The 21,896-nt window shown below is 43.7% G+C and overlaps 1 protein-coding gene across 2 annotated transcripts in view; it reads right to left on the reverse strand.

Annotated features, from left to right (window-relative positions):
• Positions 1-12,393, reverse strand: part of PPP1R14C (protein phosphatase 1 regulatory inhibitor subunit 14C) — a 66,130-nt gene extending 53,737 nt beyond the window's left edge. The window contains exons 1-2 of one of the 2 annotated variants that reach the window (XM_089528447.1): positions 12,072-12,393; positions 11,057-11,147 (exon numbers count right to left, since the gene is read on the reverse strand). In XM_089528447.1, the coding sequence (XP_089384573.1) occupies positions 11,057-11,147; positions 12,072-12,374 (394 nt within the window). In that variant the 5' untranslated portion in view covers positions 12,375-12,393. The remainder of the gene's footprint in view (positions 1-11,056; positions 11,148-12,071) is intronic. The other variant, XM_089528446.1, reaches the window with a different exon arrangement.
• Positions 12,394-21,896: the final 9,503 nt, after the last annotated feature.

A 21,896-nucleotide genomic window follows, 5' to 3' on the forward strand; every position in this document is an offset into this window, starting at 1 on the left:
CTTGCACATGCTCAGTGGGGCTCTGGACACTGTCATCCTTCTCTGCCCCCGCCTTAGCTGTCATCCTTCATCAGGGTGAAGGAGGAGGCAGGGGGTGATGGGACAGGTTGCAGGGTGGCAGAGGGGATGAGATCGGGGTGAAGGAGCAGGCAGGGGATGTTGGGACAGGTTGCAGGGTGGCAGAGGGGACGAGATCGGGATGAAGGAGCAGGCAGGGGATGTTGGGACAGGTTGCAGGGTGGCAGAGGGGATGAGATCGGGGTGAAGGAGCAGGCAGGGGATGTTGGGACAGGTTGCAGGGTGGCAGAGGGGGCGATATTGGGGTGAAGGAGAAGGCAGGGGATGATGGGACAGGTCGCAGGATGTCACTGGTGACGAGATAGGAGTGATCTTCCACACTAGACCAATTTGAAGTGAAATCGAGGTGAGCTTAGAAACAATTTTTGTGAATTCGCTTGTTACCAAATTCACAAAAATGAGGAGTCACTCCGAATTGACTGTGGATTCACCTCGGAATGACCCCCCCATAGAAAGCAATCATGTCTGATAATGCATCATGTTATAACATGAATACGCATGGCTGGACCCGGTGACTCCAGATCTGAGCTGCAAAACCCCTCGTGTGATAAGGCCCACAGTGAAACAGTGCCCCCAAGTCCCATCTCAGCATGGTTGATGGTATCAAAAGCGACCAAGAGGTCTAACAGAACCAATAGAGACACACTTCCCCGGTTTAATTCCTGGTTTAGTTTCATCCACCAAGGTGACCAAAGCCATCTCTGTCTCATAACCAGGCCTGAAACCAGATTGAAATGGATCAAGAGAATCCATTTCATCCAGAAACCCCTGGAGCTGAAAGGCTATAATGGTGGAAACCAGGAATGTTTTTTTAAGTGATGGTTTTATGAGAGCCTCCTTCAGGCAAGCTAGAATTCTGCCTGGCTTTATTGAGGCATTTATCACTTCCTCTACCCACTCAGCCAGTCCCTCTCTAGTTTTTTTAATAAGCCAGGAAGGGCAAGGATCTGGCACACATGTGATGGCTTTCACTTTATCTTCTGTTGAAAAGGCATCTTCCATCTCCCATGTATGCTTGATTGGAGTGTGGACAAGATCCTTGTGCCAGACTCCCTTCTGAAGGAGGCCCACCATACCTTCCAAAGGCTCACAAAGACATTTGGCCTGAAAAACCCTTTACCTTTTAAACTCTCTTCAGTGAGCTTTAATCAGCTTCCTGCCAAACGCTTTCCATCCTGTGGTTTAACAATGAAGATTTCTCATTTTAATTGTTGTAGGAGCATATTAAATGAAAAAGTAGGGTGATGTCCCAGGTATAATAAATTAGTTCAGTATTCAATTGCTTCAGTACCACCTTCCCTTCCACATTTTTCCATATGAACTATAGACCAATGACTTGTCTACAACACTGCCTCTTTACTCTCCCTCCTACATAAAAGAGAAAAAGTAAAATCCCAGTTCTATTCTGTGCAGGTTGCAAATTCTGTTCTAATGTGGTTTAGAATGCAAATTCATGACTAAATGAACCCTTTCAGAAAAGAAGTAAACATGGCTAAAGCAACAATATTTAAGCACTGAAGCTTTCTGAGAGGCAAGGCACTTTCTCTACATTACATACTGACCAGGTCCCTCAAGTTTATTTGCATCAAGTTGAAAGTGACCATGAAAAAAGACATTAAAATCTGGGATAGGTAGGGTGGAAAGAGGAAGCAATATATCAAACATGTAATTCCTTTTTTCCACACAGGAGCCAATAGCCAGGTACTTGGTAGGGGGTAGAGTCTTCACAAACTTCCTCTTAACAAATCCTGTCAAGAAAACCCCATGAAAGGTTTGCCTTAGAGTCACCATAAGTCGGAAACAATTTGAAGCCACACAACAACAGCAAGATAGACAGAGAGAACCAGTGTGGTGTAGTGATTTGAGTGTTGGACTACTACTCTGAAGACCTGGATTTGAATCCCCACTCAGCTATGAAACCCATTGGGTGACCTTGGACAAATCACACTCTCTCAGCCTCACAAGTAGGCAAAGGCAAACACCCTCTAAACAAATCTGGCCAAGAAAACTCTGTGACAGAGTCACCTTAGGGTTGCCATAAGCCAGAAATGACTTGAAGGCACACAGTAAGTAAAATAAATACTTTTAATACCTATTTAAGAGCCAGTGTGGCATATTGGTTGAGTGCTAGACTAGCACCAGTTTTTTATTCCCAGCTCAGCCATGAAATCCACTCAGTAACCTTGGGCAAGTCACAAGCTCTCAGCCTCATGGGAAGGCAATGGTAAACTTCCTCTGAACAAATCTTGCAAAGAAAGCCCTGTGATAGGGTCACCTTAGGATTGCCATAAGTCAGAAACTACTTCAAGACACACAACAACAACAACACCTATTTAATTCAAAGTTATAGCCATGTTAGTCTGTAGAATCAGTATGTAGAGAGATCTTGTAGCACCTTTGAGACTAACTGAAAGAAGTTGGCAGCATGAGTTTTCACATCTGAGGAAGTAGACTTAAGTCTACGAAAGTTCATGCTACCAACTTCTTTCTGTCAGTTAGCCTGAAAGGTACTACAAGATCTCTCTACGCCTACTTAATTGTTATGGCTGCATCCTAAGGATTTGTAATTTGGTGAGGTGCTTAACACTCTTTGATAGCAACCTCTACTTTGTTCTCATACTCTATCCCAAATTGTGATTCAGGTTCCTTGAGTGCTTGTCTGCACTATAAAATTAAACTGATTTATTGCTCAGTCCCTCCCTTCTCAGAGTACTTTAGGAACTGCAGTAAAATGGAGTGACTTATAGAGCTCTCCAATGAAGCGCTCTTCCACTCCCCCTTAAAGGTCTCTGTTTCACCAAATACAACTATAAGTATTCCTTAGGACTGAACCATGTTAACTAAAGTGGTATGAAACTAATATAATTGTGTAAAGATTTATCCATACAGAAAGTAGTAAGAACAGCCCATAGATATGCATTGAGAAATTAAAATTTTTGACTATTAATCTTAATGCTTTTGACTATTAATCTTAAAGCCTGCTGACACACCTATTTTTTTACAATTTTTCTTTAACATTTCTATACCATCCAAAGGATTTTCCAAAACATTATGTCCACCTTACTCCCAATGACAGGAAAAAAAACCTCTAACTGCAACAAAAAGAGTTCCTGCTCTCAGTTCGTATTAGTGAAAAACTTTTTTAAACATACATCTGGGCTCAGAGATATGTGAGAACTACCATTCTAGCTAACATTCTTGCAGGAAACATTATCTAGCCCATTTCAGTCTAGTTTCCAGCTAGAGTGCTATACCAAAAACAACCTGTTTTGACTAGCAACCTACTCAGACGTGGAGTACTATCCTGTTGATCTTTCTGCTTCTTTCAGTGGCTTTCAATACCACTGACCATACTACTTCAATACTACTGGACTGGCTCTGTGGGACAGCAGTAGGAACCACTGTTGTGGTGGCTCTGCTTTTATCTATAGGGCCAGTTCCAAAGAGTGGTAATGGGGGATTGCTGTTCCATTCTGTCGCCCATGCTGCTTAATATTTATGAAGCCACTGGGTGAGAACTTTGTGAGTTGGGTGCCATCAGTATACAGACACTCATTATTACTTCTCCTTGTTACTGAAGTCAGCTGGAGCTGTGCAAGAGCTGGGCGAGTGCCTGGATGCTGTAATAGCTGGATAAGGGCCAATAAACTAAAGCTGAATCCTTATAAGACAGAGACTCTGTGGATTGGTGATTCTCAGGGTAAATGATCTGCCCAAAGGATTATGTGGGTAGCCTGGAAACAATCCATTTCTATCACTCGAGTTCCAGGTGATTTCTGCAGCTTAAAGTGCCTGAAGCCACTAGGAATACATCAACCACAGTACCTCCTGAATAGGGGTAACTGTCACTGTAATGCATATAAACTAGTAACTTCCTGATTAGGCTATTGGAATGCACTCTACACTGAGCTACCTTAGAAGGTGACTTAGATGCCATGGTGCGTGAAAAATGCAGCAACTAACTTGCTAACCAGAACACTGAATGGAAATGATATGACACTTGTTTTAAAGCAATTGCACTGGTTGCCAATACACTCCTGATCTGATGTTAACTGATGACACTTACAGCCATAAAGAGTTGGGACCTCAGCCTAACAGTTCTTCACTACTATCCATTGCTTTTATCAACACCTTGTAGGCTGGGCAAAGACAGTTGTATACAACATTTCTTCCATGTGGTTGCATTGTTCACTGCAGGCTAAATGGCTGTGTTGAAACAGTAGAATACAGCTCCTCAATAATTTAGTTTACTGTTAATATTGCAAGTCAGAGGAATGGCTGAGGCAAGTTTGGATTCCCAGCCCTCTCCCACCAACATGGTCATCTTTCGGGGATGCTTTGATTGAGATTTCCTGCATGGCAGGGGGTTGGACTGGATGGCCCTTGTGGTCTCTTCCAACTCTACGATTCTATGATTCTAACATAAATCCCAGAGTTTTCCAGCAAAGAGCAATCTACTTGAATTATCCCCTCAGGTCCAGTCTCAGACCAAATCAAGCACTCAACTGCATTCAAAAGCCTCAAGTTAAATTGACTTGCATGCAGAGAGGCTGTCCTCCTAACATTCAAGAGGTATTTAAAAAGTTGTAATTAAGTTTTGCACATAAAGATAGACCCAGATTAGAGAAAGAATGCCTATCTCTGATGCCAGCATTTGTTTTTGTGTGTTTCCCCCCAGTTCCCCAGTCACAGGATACAAAAATACCTAGAGTAGACACATTTTGTTACAGGAGCTCACGTTCACTGTGCTACATCTGATTCAACCCAATGTTGTAGGAGGGAAGGGGGAAAGAAATTTTCCTCCTCCTATCAACTACAAGGCAGGAACTTTCTTGAGAACAGAAGAAAGAGATACAACTGGTTCCCAAACCCAAACTGTGCTTTCCCCAGCATAGTTCCAGGAGCACAGAAACACAAAGATATGTTTCAGCAATTTGGCTGGCCTCCTTCCCGTGCTATTTCTCCCATGCTTCATCACCGTGCCATACTGTCTTTTCCATATTTACTTGTTGACTGTTTGTCCAAGGAAAAGAATGGAAGTATAGAAAAAGGAAAAGCTAGCAAAAAGAATATCATGGGATGAGACCAAGGAGTTACAATGAACGGTGAGGTCAAAAGGAGAACAAATAGTAACTAACAAAAGATTAAGAGTCTCCTGCAAGATTCCACACTATTATTTTTTCAGTTAAGGGCTGTCCCTAAGTCTAAGGTGGGCAATACTTGGTTATTCTAAACTCCAATAACCCAATGATACTCCACCTCTGGTCCTCCTGGAATTTTGAATTTCAACTTCCCAAATCCCAACCCCACACAGCCAAAAGTCAGGGATGCTGGGAACTAACATCTAAAATCCAGACAGTTAAATGTTAGTGACAGCTGCTCTAGCCAGCATGGCCAAGGAAAGAAAAGAAGGGTTATGGGAAATGTAGACCAATAAAATCTGGAGAATTAAAAGATTCCCCCAGGTCTTTTTTTAAAGTATGAATTGTGAGTAAGGCATTTATCACTTCTTAGTAATTAACAGAATGCTATATACCACTGGGCCAACAGAAATAGAGCCATGATGGCCCTGAGAAAGAGGTTTCAGTGTGCTGAAGAAAACCCCAAGGTTTGATAAGTGTAAGAAGATGTCCAGACACACATCCCCCACTAAAGCAGCCCAGTAAGGATTGATCATGTTCATAAATATTTTGACCATGCCAAACCACCACAGAACATTAAGTATGTGTTGGATAAGAAAAATGGAAAATTCAAAGAGAGATTAAGTGACTGGACTCCAGAATCCTGAATATAGGCATGGATGGAAACTTAACCAGAATTGCCATCCAAGAGGAGAGTACACATTACAACATTTTCATACTGGAAAATCAAACTACTTCAAGTACTTTCAGTAAAGAAAACAGTGCAAGCTCTAGATGGACTCAATGTAATTTCTTTCCAAAGTCTTATAAAACAAATGTCCATCAGTGCAACAGTAGACACCTCTCAAGTGTTCAGCAATATGTTGGACTGCACAGCTCCACAAAGCAAGAATCCAGTTTCTCACTCTCTCACAATATTTGAACCCAGCACTAGTCCATATAGCTAAGTGGTGAAATATAAAAGTGTTGAGTTATGAAATATACAACACAATATGCAGTTGTATAGCAGTCACCTGGGGGATCTAAAGACCACCATTGTCTCCCACTCATGACAGCTACATCTTTCCTCTGGTAGTTAAGATGTCATACGTCTCAGTATCAGCTGCTAGGGAAAACAATCTGGAAGGAGTTAGTTTTCCCATGTCCTGATTTTTGGACTTCTGGTGAGTCACAGTGAAGAAAAAAGCTGGGCTATGTAGCCCAGGTTGAATCCAACAGAGCTATTTTTATGTTCTAACTCGTGAGTGGCTTAGGTATAAAGCCCTTCTATGGTATTGCTGTTCTGTGCCTTCAAGTTGTTTCCAACTTATGGCAACCATAAGGAGAACCTACCATTGGGGGGGGGGGGGGGCTTGGGGGGGAGGATTTGTTCAGAGAGGGTTTGACATTGCCTTCCTCTAAGGCTGAGTGTGGTTTGCCCAGAGTTTCCATGGCCAAGTGGGGATACAAACTCTGGTCCCCAGAGTCATAGTCCAACACTCAAACCACTGCACCATACTGACTCTCTGTGATATAATTCTTTTAAAACTACGTATTAGCAGTTTATTCTTCAAATGTTAGTAACAAATTTCTTCCATATTGGTAATATCCACTATAAGAAATTCTAACAGAGGCAACCATCAGGTTCTTAGTTCTTTACTAGATGTAAGGCACCTATTTGTCCAACTAATAAAAAACAGTAATTCTCAACTTTTGATCCTCCAGATATTTTGGACAGTTATTTTAAAAATAACTAAGTGTGCCTTGCCCACTATCTTCATTCATTCCACCAGTGGGCCTGGAGTGGAGTAGAAAACAAACATGCACTTTTCCCTTTCATTTGTCTTGCCAGAAACTTTACAGAATTTGCTGGGTATTCTGTAGCTATCCTGAGCACCTCTGAAAAACCTGAAAAAAGGAAGGAAAGAGAGCAAGTTTGTTACCTTTCAGATGAAAGTGCTGAGGAAACGAATGAGTGACCAGAAAGGGCGGGGGATCAAGGTAGCAGACAAGATGAAGAGGGAAAGACCCCCAAGACTGATATCATCATAACAACCATTCTCCCTAACATAGGTCTTCTTGATGCATGAGATTTTGGACAGAGTTCCAATAAATGAGCCCTCTCTGTTATGTTTCAACCCAGGCAGACATTAAATGCTTTAGTGAAAACTGGCACTGTCCTTTATGAACTTCATAGTAGCCACAGGTTTGGAGAGGAAGGAAAGATTTGGGTCACAATGGCTTAGCCTGGAGAAGAGACTGTTAAGGGGTCATATGATAGCCCTCTTTAAGGGGTGTCACATTGAGGATGGAGCAAGCTTGTTTTCTGCTGCTCCAGAGACTAGGACCCGGAACAATGGATGCAAGCTCCAGGAACAGAGATTTCACCTCAACATCAGGAAGAACTTTCTGACAACAAGAGCTGTTCGACAGTGGAACACACTCCCTCAATGGAGAGTGGTGGAGTCTCCTTCCTTGGAGGTCTTTAAACAGAGGCTGGATGGCCATCTGTCAGGTATGCTTTGGCGGGATACATACCGCCATATAGTACGTATTGTATACGTACTAGGGTTAGGAAGGGGCGGTGCTTCCGCACCCCCCTAACCCTAGTACGTATACAATACGTACAAGATGGCGGCGCCCCTTCCACATGGGCGCCGCCATCTTTACGTACTGGATGCATAGCATCCAGACGTGTCGCGGCGCCTATGACGTTGCGAGTCCGCGCCAGGCGCCTCGCGATGTCATAGAGGCGCTGCAAGAAGAAGCTCCGAAATGGAGCTTCTTTTTTGCTCCGCGCGGGAGCCGCGCGGTTTGACTGCTGCAGCTCCCGCGCGGAGCAAACAGCGGCGGCGGGGAAGCACCGCAAAGCGGCAGTTTGTATCCCGCCTTTGATTGGGATTTCCTGCATGACAGGGAGTTGGACTAGATGGCCCTTGTGGCCTCTTCCAACTCTACAGTTCTATGATTCTATGATTCATGGTGTGTGGGGAAAGAAAGATTTACTTGTTTTCATCTCTCTACCCTTTTCTGAATTAAGATCAGTCCCTACTCTCAAGCTGCTATTTGCTCCACGTGCCTCTATATCCCTCTCTTCTTAAGGAAAATAGCTGCTTTATAGTCAGGTTTTAACTTTTTTGCAGGGGTGGGGGTGGAGAGGGATGGTGCAGAGGTGGGGAAAAGTTATTTTAAAAAAAACCTTTCCCACAAATACTGTGGTCTTGTTCTAGGTCAGCCACTGCCACTTCATTGTTTAAGAAGAAAATTGTTGCAACTTGATTTTGGCTAAGATCCAGTACTGTTTCAGGACCTTTCCAGAATTTGTGATTTCATCCCCTCCCTTTCTCCATGTATCCTTAAAAAACCTTCTCCAAAGGAGTAGCAAAACATCCAAATAAGCAATTGCACCAGAAAGCGAAACAAAATAAAATCTTGCTTCCCCTGACAAATCCTGAAGTTAGCCTTGGCCATGAACTGTTTAGCTCAGAGGTGAACCACTCATACTATAAAGGTATTTTTGATCTACAATTCCCACCAGCCCTAGCTTGCCCAGAAACAGTGAAAGGCCAGGGGAGTGGTAGTCCAAAATACATCTAGAGGACTACAGTCAGCTAATCCTGATTTAGCAGCTGCCAGGACAGGTATAAGAGCCACCCTGTGTCATTGAAGCAATACCTTCCACATCGTATCAATTTCAAGGATCAGCTGTGTCTGTGAATTGATATTTTTGTTCACAAGAACAGACTTAACAGTCTTGGGTCGCTTTTAAGAGTTTTAAAAATGTACCTAATCCTTCCTAGCAAAGTCTTCTTTCTCTTTGTAGACTAGAGACCACTTCGTACAAAAGTACAAAAAAAGTATGCCGTAATAAAACATGTTTGCTTCTGCGACTCAAGAAGGCTGATTTGTTGTAACAAAATCAAAAGAACAAGGTCAAAGACCACAAGGGTGCATTTGAAACCTGCAGAAGTCAGCTGCTCTTATTTAAAACTGTCACTAACCTGATGAATGTTTGCCTTGTATTGTCTCCACCGACAGCTCATCACCTTCTACTTCAGAATTGTTTTAATCCTTTTTTAAAAAAATAATGTGTTCATGTATATTTATTGTAGGCTGCTTTGGAGGCACAGGATGGCAGAAAAGCTATTGATCAAAACTTTTAATAAATAAAGAGTAAGTTATGGGGACAGTGTCGTGTAGTGGCTTGAGTGCTGGACTACGACTCTGGAGACTGTGGCCATGAAACACACTGGGTGACTTTGAGCAAGTCACACTCTCTCAACCTGAAGGGAAGGCAATGGCAAACCTCCTCTACACAAAACTTCATGACAGAGTTGCCTTAGGGTCACCATAAGTTGGAAATGACCTGAAGGCACACAACAACAACAAGAACAACAACAATAAGTTACTCTGGCGTTAGGATTTCATCAGCTAACCCATTCACAAATAACAACTTGGCCTTAAACTCAGCAGTCAGCACAAAGCCAAACTGCCACAATGGAAATTCAATAGTTCAGCTACCTGAATAAGTAGCTGCAGAATCTGTCCAAAGGTCATTTTCTCATTTGTTGTCATAAACACTGAGCCTTCAAGCACTGCTTTCTAAACAGGAAGATTCTCAGCATGTACAAAATAACCTAGACACACACAACATGCCCATGCACAAGCCTCAATCTACCTTGCTCCCCACAGATAAAACAGCAGCCTCTTTAGAAAGAGACTGCCAACTACGCTGAACAGACACACACACCCGCCTCCTCCCTGGGCTTTGATCTCTTCTTTCTAGGCACTAAGTTGGCTCAAGACAAGATTAAGATAGGCAACAGTCAAGATTTAAAAATATAGCTAATCATCCTTAGCCAAGCCTCTCTCTTTATAGAAACATCTTGCAATGCAGGATCGGGGTAGCATGCAAACATAACAAATGACATTCACAGGCTGTGTTCTTCCCCATTTACACAGCAGTAAGAGAGAGAGAAAGTGAGAGAATCCACTTCATAAACCCAAATTTTAAAATTCTGCAAAACCTAAATCTCCAATCTGAGAAAAGCTGGTTCTATCAACACCTATGATGGATCCACAATGAGGTATTCTGCGATGCTGGTGGATTTTGAACCCTGAGGAAACCAGAGGCTGGAGTGTCTCGGTATGCAGGGTTCAGCACTTTGGTTAGGCTGGCATGGAGGCAGAACCAGACCGGGTGGCAATCATCGCAGGATACCTAAGAGAGACCCTTACAGGCAGCAGCAGGGGAAAGCCATTCCTTGTCACCCAAAGAGCGGAAGAGAAGGCAGGGCTGGGAAGGGGCCCTGCTTCCCTTGGAAAAAAAGGCCTCTACAAAGTGGGAACCCATCATAAATATGGAGGAGAAACCCTATAAATGCCAGAGGGAGGGCAAAGAAAGGGAGCACAGAGAATGTCATTGAGACCCCAGCAAAGGAGGTCTCCATACTCCAAAGAGCATTGAAGACTCATCTCTTCTGGCAGCAGGCCTCTCCAGAGGATTTTTAAAATTGTACATTTTAAAGAATGGAATTTTAAAGGTAGATGCTTTTCATACCAATGTGTCCCGTTTGTTCGTTTAAAAGGACGGGTGATTTAACTGACCCTGTGTTCTCAACCGATGCCCAGTTACTGGTCTGCTGCTGTCCCCCTCCATCCACGGAGAGAGGTGGATAAGAAACAAATATTATTATTTCATACCTATGGGTCTTGCTTGTGGTTTTTTTAAACAGGTGGATGTTTTAACTGATGCTGCTTTCTCAACTGATGCCTAGTTGCTGATCTGTTGTTGTTTCCCGCCTCAATCCATGGAGAGAGGTGCATAAGAAATACATATTGTTATCATTATTTCGTACCTATATGTCTTATTTGTTCTTTTAAACGGATGGAGGCTTTAACTTGTGTTCTCAGTTGATGCCTAGTTCCAGGTCTGTTGTGGTTCCCTTCCTTGATCCACGGTTAGAGGCGGGTGAGAAATAAATATCATTATTATTGCTGCTATTAATTGTCATTTCATCAAAGGGTGTTTTCATTCAAAGGCAGTCCTTGCAGGCAAGAGGGGGGGCTTTGCTATGCTATGGGCTTCTCTTTCCCTCTCTCTTTCCATCAGACCAAGGGAAAGAACCGGGTTTGAAAGTGGAAAAGATGGAAAGAGAAGGGGAAAGAGCAAAGCCCCTCCAGATGCTGAAGGGACAGTCTGGAAAAGGAGCCTGGAAGTGCCTTGGAGAGGATCCGCAAGGAAGAAGCCGGGGAGACGCAGCTTTCCTAGGCCTGAGCTGACTTCCTTGGAGGCATCTTCCTGGACAGGAGGTTGAAATGTAGGACATGTCCTGGAAAAGGAGGGCCTGTGGTGCCTCTGAGGACGTCACCTCAGGTCTAGCAAAGCTCAGGCTCCCCTGCTTCTTTCTTTCTTGCAGATCGTCGCCCAGATGCCCCAAGCTCCCTTGGCACCCCAAATCCCCAATGGCCCAAAGTGGGGTCACCAGATGTCCTCACCCCGCAAAGGAGGACCAGGCACCGCCAAATGGAGGACCTCCAAGAAAAATGCAGTGGCATGACTAAAGAACAGCTAAAACCCCCTGCTATCAATAGGAGTCCCTGCTTCCTGAGCCCTGTCCCAAAAGGAGGACCTTGTGGGCAGAAAGAGGCTGGAATGGAGGGCAGGTCCTGGAAACGGAGGACAAGGCATTGCCAAATGGAGGACCCTGGAGATAAATGCAGGGACAGGACCCGACAATAAGCTTTCTTTTTAAAAAACAAACCCACCCCACTTCTATCGATCGCAGCTTCCCGAGCGAGCCCTGCTCCGAATGGAGGACCCTGTGGCCGAGAAGGAGGCTGGGATGGAGGGGGGGCCCGGGCCCTGCCTACCTGGCACCCGTAGAGGCTGCCCAGCTGCTCCACGATCCACTCCTCCAGCACCAGCCTCTTCCGCAGCTCCTTGCGGTCGTATTTCACCGTCACTTTGCCCTGCTGGTGCCGCCGGGGCTGGGGCTGCTGGAGGGGCTGCATGGCCATGGCCGCCGCCGCCGTCGGGGCCCCGGAGGAGTCCTCCTCCCTGGACGCCTGGAAGAAGACCCGGGCCCCGCTCCCTCCGGCCCCAGCAGGGCTAGTGGCAGCCCCTCCGGCACCGCTCCCGATGCCGACGCCGCCGCCCCCGGCCACCAGAGACATGATGATGATGATGATGATGATGATGGTCCCCCGACGAAGGAGAGCAGCAGCAGCAGCAGCAGCAGCAGCAGGAGGCAAGCAGACAGGCAGCAGGCGCTCCGGCTCGCCACCTGCCCTCCGGCAAAGGGGAGGGGCCACGCCTGGGCCACGCCCATCGCCACGCCCCCTCCCCCTCTTCTTCTTAGAATCACAAGCGCCACCCGGTCCAGCCCCATGCTGCCATGCAGGAACTCCCCATCATGGCATCCCCGACAGAAGACCGCCTTCTTCCCCCTCCTCCTCCCCTTCTTCTTCTTCCTCTCTTTCTTCCTTCTCCTCCTCCTCTTCTTCCTCCTCTTTCTTTTTTCTTCCTCCTCCTCTTCTTCTTCTTCCGCCTTCTTTCTCCTCTTCTCCTTTTTCTTCTTCTTCTTCGTCCTCCTCCTCCTCTTATTTTTCTTCTTCTTCCTCCTCTTCCTTTTCTTCTTCTTCTTTTTCCTCCTCTTCTTCCTATTTTGCTTCTTTCTCCTCTTCTTCTTCTTCCTGTTCTTCATCATCATCATCTTCCTCTTTTCCTTCGTCCTTCTCTTTCTATGAGTGTTTTAAGCTATTATTGAGGCATATCCCTACATTTTTTCTCTTGAAGGTCCTCCATTTTACAGTGCTTTGTCCTCCTTTGCGGTGAGGACCAGGATGACCAGAGGTCCTCCTTTCTCTAAGGCCTATCCTACGTTTGAATTTCCAAAATGTCCTTCATTTGGAGCGTAACCGAGAAGCATGGACTAGGGCAGATGGGAGACTTTGGCTTTGATAGGGCCAAGTTGCCCCATTTTTCGTGAAAGGTCCTCCATGAGGAGGAGGTGCCTGGTCTCCAACTGCATTATTTCTAGATGCACCCTGAGCCTCTTTTGGAACTCCTCTAAAATCTGAGGTAGCTTTCACAGGATAGGGGTTTATGGAATGAGTTTTTAAGGCTGTAGTTTGGGGCTCTTCCAGACTGGCTAAATATGCTGTGATCTGGAGGATTTCACTGATCCACTTCTCTTGTCCTGGTGTATTCTCCAGTAATTTCCTGCCGGCGAGGCACTGTCAGTGTCAAACCAACTGACTGGAAGCAGCTCTGGGAACCTTTGCAGTTGAAAAGAATACGAATATCCTAAACAAATAAATAAATATTTCAAAGGGGAAAACAGGGCATGTGTGGCCAAGCAACACCAGTGTGGTCAAGATGGCAAATGAAGACACACGCTAGCAGAGGCTGCAGCGGTTTGTTTTTGTCTGAGCCTACTGGGAAGGGCAAGATTTGGACCCCCCTCTCTCTGCCCCTGCTGAGCTGAGCGCAAACTTCTTTTTCAGTTTAAAATCATTCTACAGCAATGGAAGTAAGCTGAGGATGAAAGAGGGATGTTGGCGAAGGAGAATGAAACTGGGACATTCTAAAAGCAGATGAGAGAGTATGAATCAGGACTATCCCTACCAAATCAGGGCAGTTGGAGGAGATGTTCCTATGGTTCCATATCTGAGACAACTCATTCTCTTAAGAGAGAACCCTTCTGCATACGTTGTTATATAACTGGACCAGAACACACTGCAGAAATAATCCAGTTTGAGGCCGCTTTAACTGCCCTGGCTCAGTGCTAAGGAATTATGGGAACTTTGTGAGACATTTAGCCTTCCCTCTGTCAGAGACAGCTGTGGTGCCATAATAAACTACAGTTCCCAGAATTTCCTAGCACTGAGCCAGGCCAGCTACAGCAGTCTCAAACCGGATTATTTCTGCAGTGTGTTTTGGATCCCAGCTACATTACATTCCACTTTTTTCCCAGTCCAGGACTCAAGTTGGAATGAGGTAATTAGATTAAAGGTGAATTAGATGCAGCTACATAAAATTTCACATACACAAGTTTAATATCTAATTAAGCTTTCAGCAGAATTAAAAGCGTGGCCATTAAAAATTAAAGCAGAAAATACAGACAGTCCAACACATTCTGAGAAAGCCCTTCTCTCCAAGTGATCATCTCTCAAAGAATTGCTGAAGCAAACCAGTCTTTACCTGCCCATGGAAAGACAGCAAGAAGGGGACTTATGTTCAAAGGTGGTCTTCCTACTTCACATATTCTAGTGGCATGTTTTGAGAATAAATATTGTGAGAGTGGGAGAGACTAAAACTAAACCCTTCAGCTTCTTTTAATTTCTGCTTCATTTTCTCCCTCCTCCTTATATAACAGATAAGTATGCTACTGAAAAGTCTCATGGCTTGGTAGATCTTCCCCAAATATACATGATAGATTAACACTGGCACAGCCCTGAAACATGAGTGGATAATTACAATTTCCTCTTCCGGCCTTTGGTCCGAGTTTGGCACCCAGTGGCAGTAAACAAAGATGCTACACCTGTGAATAATGTATTATTAAGCAAGTGAGAAAAAGCAATGGAAGGAGACACCACCAACTCTGTCGGAAAAGCTAATGGCGCACAGGGCTCGGTTTTTAAACAGAGTCAGACCTTTTGGCTACTCTAACTGATTACGGTTTTCTGTAAGGTCTCAGACAGAGGTACTTTTCAAACTGACTGCTTTAAGCTGGAGAAGGAACTGGGATCGTGCATCTCCAAAGTATATGCTCTGTGCAGATTGTCACACTGGGGCTGACTTCAGGATTAAGGTGAGATTAAAGTGCATTTAAAGCATCCAGCAAATGAAGTGGAAATGTTAAGTAATTGTGTGAATGATCATCACACACAATTGTGCAAATAAAGTGATATTGGAAATGCATTGTCTCTGAAATCCCGAAAATAAAAAGATGTGCATTAATGCTTCTTTGTGACCACTTTAATGGTGGGTTTTGTATGCCATTGTGTGAAATCGTTATGCGTAATTACACAATTTTTCCAGGATATTCACGGGATAAACTACCAATCTCCTTTGTATGATAAATGCAGGGGATCCGTTTTGGACCCCCCCCCATGTAAAAAAAAAATGTGTATGCTCAAGCCCCATTGAAAATAATGGGGCCCGTGCATGGCACGGTGCGCAGCGGTGCAGCGATGCAGTGGTGCACACACGCCATGGGCACACGTCCCATTACTCTTGCACCCCGCACAGTCCCTGGCAGCTTTCATCATATGCTGAAAGCCACATATACGCGGGCGCACTGTATATACTCCCATCTCAACTGATTTCTAGCTATAACCATAATAATAATAATAATAATAATAATAATAATAATAGACTGCTTCCACCGATACAGGGGTAGACATTGCTTGGACAGGAATGCTTAGTGTCACATTTGCCTACTTTTGCAGTGACAACTCTCTAGAATCAGATAAACCAGATCCTGGATTCAGAATACTGTTTCAAGGCTAATCTAAAAATATTGACAATAGAACATAAAATGGGTTGTGTATGAGGCATAAACTGACAACTGGCACAACGCATTAGCCCAGTGAATGTCAAGCAACAAGACCTCAAGAGCAGTGATTCTCAACCTTTCTAATGCCACAACCCTTTAATACAGTTCCTCATGTTGTGGATGACCCCCAACCATAAAATTATTTGTTCCAATTCCTAAAACCATTGGAAATATGGCGACCCCTGTGAAAAGATCATTCGACCCCCAAAGGGGTCGCAGCCTACAGGTTAAGAATCACTATTCAAGAGGCTTCTAGGATTCTATGGCAGAAAGATGGTAAAGGAAGACACATTGCTAGAAAGTTTGTTTGCTATAATCAAAACTTCCCTGCTAGTATATAGCTGGAGTGTTGTATCAAAGAGGTAGTCCCAGGGCCAAACTACACACTATGTTGGCTGTGTTTCTCTCTTGTGCAATGCCATCCTGTATATGTTTACTCTGTGTTCATCTGGGCTTATTGGCACCCTGTATGAAACAGTGGAGAGCCACTGCCAAGCAATGGAGATGATTCTGAGTTGGGTGAACTATCAATGTTGCTCATATCCATTGGCAAAGCTGGCTGGGGCATTTTGTGAGCTATAACCTAAAAAAGTATTATTATTATTATTATTATTATTACTCATGGGCTGCAGCTGCACTGCAGAATTAATGCAGTTTGACATCATTTTAACTGTCATAGCTCAATGCTGTGGAATTCTGGGATTGGTAGTTTGTTGTGGCACCCGAGCTCTCTGACATAGAAGGCTAAATGTCTCACAAAACTATAGACCCCATCATCAATAGCACTGAGCCATGGCAGTTAAAATATTGTCAAACTGCATTATTTCTGCATTGTAGATGCAGCCATGTCATATATCCCTGTGTTCTTCCTTTAAAGAAACTTTTCATCTATTTCCTGAGGGATCCCTGTGTGTCACAGCAAAATTTGGGGTGTATTCCAGGGCCGTTCTCACTTTACATGGGATACCAACCAGGGAAGCATATTATGTTTGTTATTATACCACACAAATGGAACATACAAGATGCTGAATTTTATCCTTCAAAACAGGCCAAGCACCGTTGCTAACTTCTTTACAGTTCAGATTGAGTTCCCAGCCGCAATGACATGAAAGCTACCACTGTCATCATTATTCATCTTCTCATTGAGAATCTTCCACAAAATCCCAGCATTCTTAGGAAGACAGTTTGAAAAGCATACTGTAATGTCCTCCTGGCTGGGCTTCCTCTTTCTCACCTCCGTCCTTTAATCTCTGTCCAGCATTCAGCTGCACGCATTATCACTTCCACCCACCGCTCTGACCACATCTCTCCTGTGTTGGCATCCCTTCACTGGCTCCCTCTCCCTTTCCGCATTCAGTATAAGCTCCTGCTGTCGACATTCAAAGCCCTCCATGGACTGGCCCCTCCTTACTTATCAGACCTTCTTTCTCCTCACCTTCCCACCAGGGCCCTCCGTTCTGGTAGTCAAGGGTTCCTGTCCCAGCCCAGGATTTCCTCTGCCCCATCCCGGATTCGCCCCTTTTCACTTGCTGCTCCTCACTCCTGGAACCTTCTTCCTCCACAAGCAAGAGTCATCATTTCTTTAACCAGCTTCAAAACGGAGTTGAAAACCATCCTGTTCAGAGAAGCCTTCCCAGGCATCGCATAATTGTTGCTTACTATCTGATGTTCTGTTGTTGACTGTTTATCGATCCATTTCCTGTATTGCTATGTATTGTATATGTATTATCCTACTTGAGAGTATGTATTTTCCCTGGATAATGATTAACCTTCCATTTTGAAGCCAAGCCCTCCCTCCAGTCCATCTGCCTTGGTCCAGGCCTTGGAGGTAGAGAGGAACTGCTGGACCTCTTACCCTTTCCCGTCACCACTCCCTTCTCCTTCTGTGTCATGTCTTTTTAGATTGTAAGCCTGAGGGCAGGGAACCGTCTAACTAAAAAGATTGCATGTACAGTGCTGTGTAAATTTACAGTGCTTCATAAATAAAGGTTAATAATAATAATAATAATAATAATAATAATAATAATAATAAACATACAACACATCTTTTGGAGGGAAGACTACTATCTCCTCTAGCATGTTTAGATTCTTGAAGCTCTACCAAACTTTGCCAAACCTGTAAAGATCATAGCTGGATTTGAATGGGCAAGCATACCTCCAGATCCTTTCTCAGTTTCTTTCAACAACAAGAGGTCACTCGCTTTAGAGGAACTTCTCGGCAGAGAGACTCAGAACTTGAATCTTCATGTTTCAGATCAGTGAAGAGACTTGGCACCAAGCTATTACTTCCTCTTCCCCAAATGTTAGTATGAAGCATGACTGTTCTTGCAGGCAAACTAGTGAACTGTACGCTAGACAATGTTACAGTTAGGTGGATCTGTAATTGGTTGATGGACCAATGGAGAATGATCTAAGTCATTGTTATGACCTAGATGATGGAACAGAAAGCATTACTGAATTTGCAGAAGATATTAAAGAAGGGGGTGCTAATACCCCAGAGAACAGGACCAGGATTCAAAATGACCTTGGACTTTTGGATGGAGGACATGCATCACCATTCCGAAAGAAGAAGAAAGTGGGGCCAGTTTGGAAATGCACATTACGTACTACCTCATCACACACACAAACGAGAACAGCATCCATCCATAAGAGAAAGCAGTGCCAATACAAATGAATTCATCACATGAGGACATACCGATCGACTTTCTATTGTAAATGAACGTGATTGTGCCTGCTCAGGGAAGGGAGGATCTCATCTGGAGTATTTTACATTTCTGGTCCCAAGGACACACACACACACACACCAGTTAAAGAGAAATAAGGGAGCAGGCAGGAGACATACTGAGCCTCCTCATTATTTTTCCTCCCCTTGTCTAATTCCTCTGGAAAATACAGGGAGCCAGGGAATTCAGGGAGAGAAATCACAGCAAAGGATCTTGGGAATTGTAGTCTGTTTCTAACATTTCCTCTCAGAGCATTAAAGTGAGCTTTTATGTTGTTGCTGTGTGCCTTCAAATCATTTCATACTTATGCCAGACCCTATCATGGGGTTTTGTGGGCAAGATTTCTTCAGAGGGGGGTTGCCTCCCCCCCTTCTGTCTTTGCTCCCAAACAGCTGTTTTCTTCTTGGCAGGCAGAGAGGGAAAATCGCAACAAGGATCATGGGATTTGTAGTGTGTTTCTAATGAAGGCAATCCAAGGCCATTCTACAGATGCATTCTGTACCAGGCAAAAGCAAACTGACTGCACATTTGGAGTAGAACAGGATTTATAAATTCAATGTTTCTCCGAATTTACCTATCCCTGGGATGACTGGGGATTGTGTTCAGATTGGGATTGCATTGCCTCCAGTGTCATTTGATATTCTCTTGCAAAATAATGTCAAACCACATGGATGCCCCTCGATTGACCCTGGGATAACCTTCCAATTTTCCCCGTGTGAAAAAATCCCTTGACAGATTGGAGAACTAGGCAAAAATTAACAAAATGAATTTTGAAAAAGATAAATGTAAAGTACTACAGCTAGGCAAGAAAAATCAAAGGTACAAATATAGAATGGGTGACACCTGGCTTAAAAGCATGCAAAAAAGATCACAAGCTAAATATGACACAACAGTGTAATTTGCTGTTGTTAACTGCCCTCAGGTCAATCTCGACTCATGGCAACTCTGTGGATGAGACATCTCCAAGACTCTTTATCTTCCACTATTTTGCCCTGGTCCTGTAAATTTATACCCATAACCTCTTTAACAGGCTCCATCCATCTAGCATGCAGTCTTCCTCTCTTTCTATAGCCCTCCACCTTTCCTAGCATTATTGTCTTTTCCAATGAGTAATTCTTTCTCATGACATGATCAAAGTACAACAGCCTCTACTCTATCCTCTTGGCTTCCAGGGAGATTTCAGTTCCAGGACCCACCCATTTGTTTGTCTTTTTGCCTATCCATTGTTTCTTCAGCACTTTTCTCCAGCACCACATCTCAAATGAATTGATTTTCCTCCTTTTTTAAAAAGGTCAATGCAGTGCTAGGCTACATTAATAGATCTATAGGGTTCAGACTAAGGGGAATATTAGTGCCACTCTATTCTGCTTTGGTCAGACCTCACCTGGAATACTGTGTCCTGTTCTGGTCACTACAGTACAAGAGGGATATTGACAAGGTGGCACATGTCCAGAGAAGAGTGACCAAGATGATTAAAGGTATGGAAACCAGGCTTTATTGGCAACAACTTAGGAAACTAGATATGTTTTTATTCAGAGAAGAAAAGACTGAGAGGTGACATGATAGCTATCTTTTAATATGTAAAAGAATGTCATGTAGAACATGGAGCCAGCTTGTCTTCTGCTGCTCCAGAAACTAGAACATGAACCAATGGATTCAAATTTCAAGAAAAGAGAATCTACCTAAACTTTAAGACGTTTGTTTTACGGTAAGAGCTGTTCAACAGTGGAATAGATTGCCTCAAAGGTAGTGGTCTCTCCATCTTTTGAGGTCTTTAAACAAAGGCTGAATGAGTATCTTTCAGGAATGGTTTAGTTGTATATTCTTGCAGGCCATGGGGTTGGACTGGATGGTCCCTGAGGTCCCTTCTGATTCTAAGATTCTGCGGTGATTGAAAGAGGAAGAATGTTGTTTCCATGTTTCATGTTTTGTGTCTTGTCACAAGTTTCTTTGCATATTTCTGTCCTGCATGTATGTATGGCAGTGATGTGTGTTATTATGCCTTGGTGCTGTCTTTTGTAAATGGGGATAGTGTTATCCAGCTATAAGGTGGATAAATAATTCCCACTTGCTTTCTTCTTTGACCATATGTGTGATTTGGATCAGTGGCTTAAGGCTTGGCTCAGTTCACCGAGTTATTGGCTTTGTTGTTGTTCCATAAATACCCAGAACTTACATGTGGAGGGAAGAGCAAGGCTGTATCATCTAGGCTCCAGCTGTAACATCTGTCTCCCTGCTTGGATCCATCTCAGTTTCTCAGGAGTTATGTGCTTTGCATATTGGTTATTGCCTGCTTTCTGATTATAGCACAACTGTAATCTGTCTTGTAAATGGCTATGTATGATATATAGTATACTGTACCATAAACCAGCTTTGCCCAAGCCCTCTGACAGAACCCCTACAGATCTGTTCATGGAAATCTGAGAGGATTCCTCAGTGAACAAGCTAGTCAGGAGCAAATAAACCAGAACTTACCCAGGGAGCACCTGATTCCACACAGATATAACCACACTGAGTACTACTTAGTGGCTACACTGTATAATGGCACACTCCAGCCAACTAACATGTCATGAAAAATAATCTCTGTCCAATGTTATTGTTGTGGTATGTCTGTAAGTTGTTTCCAACTTATGGCAACCCTATCATGGCGTTTTCTTGGTACGATTTGTCCAGATGAGGTTTGCCACTCCCTTCCCCTGAGGCTGAGAGAGTGTGATTTGCCCAAGGTCACCCAATGGGTTTCATGGCTGAGCTGGGAATCGAACCCTGGTCCCCAGAATCATAGTCTAACACTCAAACCACTACACCACACTAGCTGTCATCTCCTATGTTGATTTCCATATATAAAAAAACAGCTTTTGCCCAGTAAGTCTCTCAAAACGTGAATACGTCTCAAAATCCATGTTCCCTGTTCCTCGGTTGAGACCTGATGTGGGAGAGGATGGGACATGTTCTTAAAAACCACAACATATGAAGTAACATTTTGTTAGGAATGTGCCCCTTCCTCACAGACACACACACATTTAAAGTATAATGTCACTGAACAGCCTTTTTCTGTAGTAATGGGTAAAGTTTAGGAATTAACAAAAGGCTACATCTGTCACATGGCAGAATCTACTCTGAAGGTATTCTGCACTGAGATTAGTAGGAATGCCACATTTATTTCAATAAAGCTGGGACAAGATAATTTTGTAGTATATCTGTGCCTGATGCCAGCAGAACAGAGTCAAGCCAATCTTGTTTCTGATCTAGACAGTCTCAGGTTAATAATGAAAAGTCTGTGGATACAGACCATGAAACACACTGAGACCATTCTGTCATTGTTAAAATTAGCCACTTAATGGATGAAACATTAAGACTCACAGCTCAGATCAGGCAATGCACTGTATTAACAAGAATGACATGTAATAATG

Source organism: Sceloporus occidentalis, unplaced genomic scaffold, assembly GCF_023333645.1.
Source record: "Sceloporus occidentalis isolate IW3139 unplaced genomic scaffold, rSceOcc1.0.p SCAF_6, whole genome shotgun sequence".
Classification (NCBI taxonomy): Eukaryota; Metazoa; Chordata; class Lepidosauria; order Squamata; family Phrynosomatidae; genus Sceloporus; species Sceloporus occidentalis.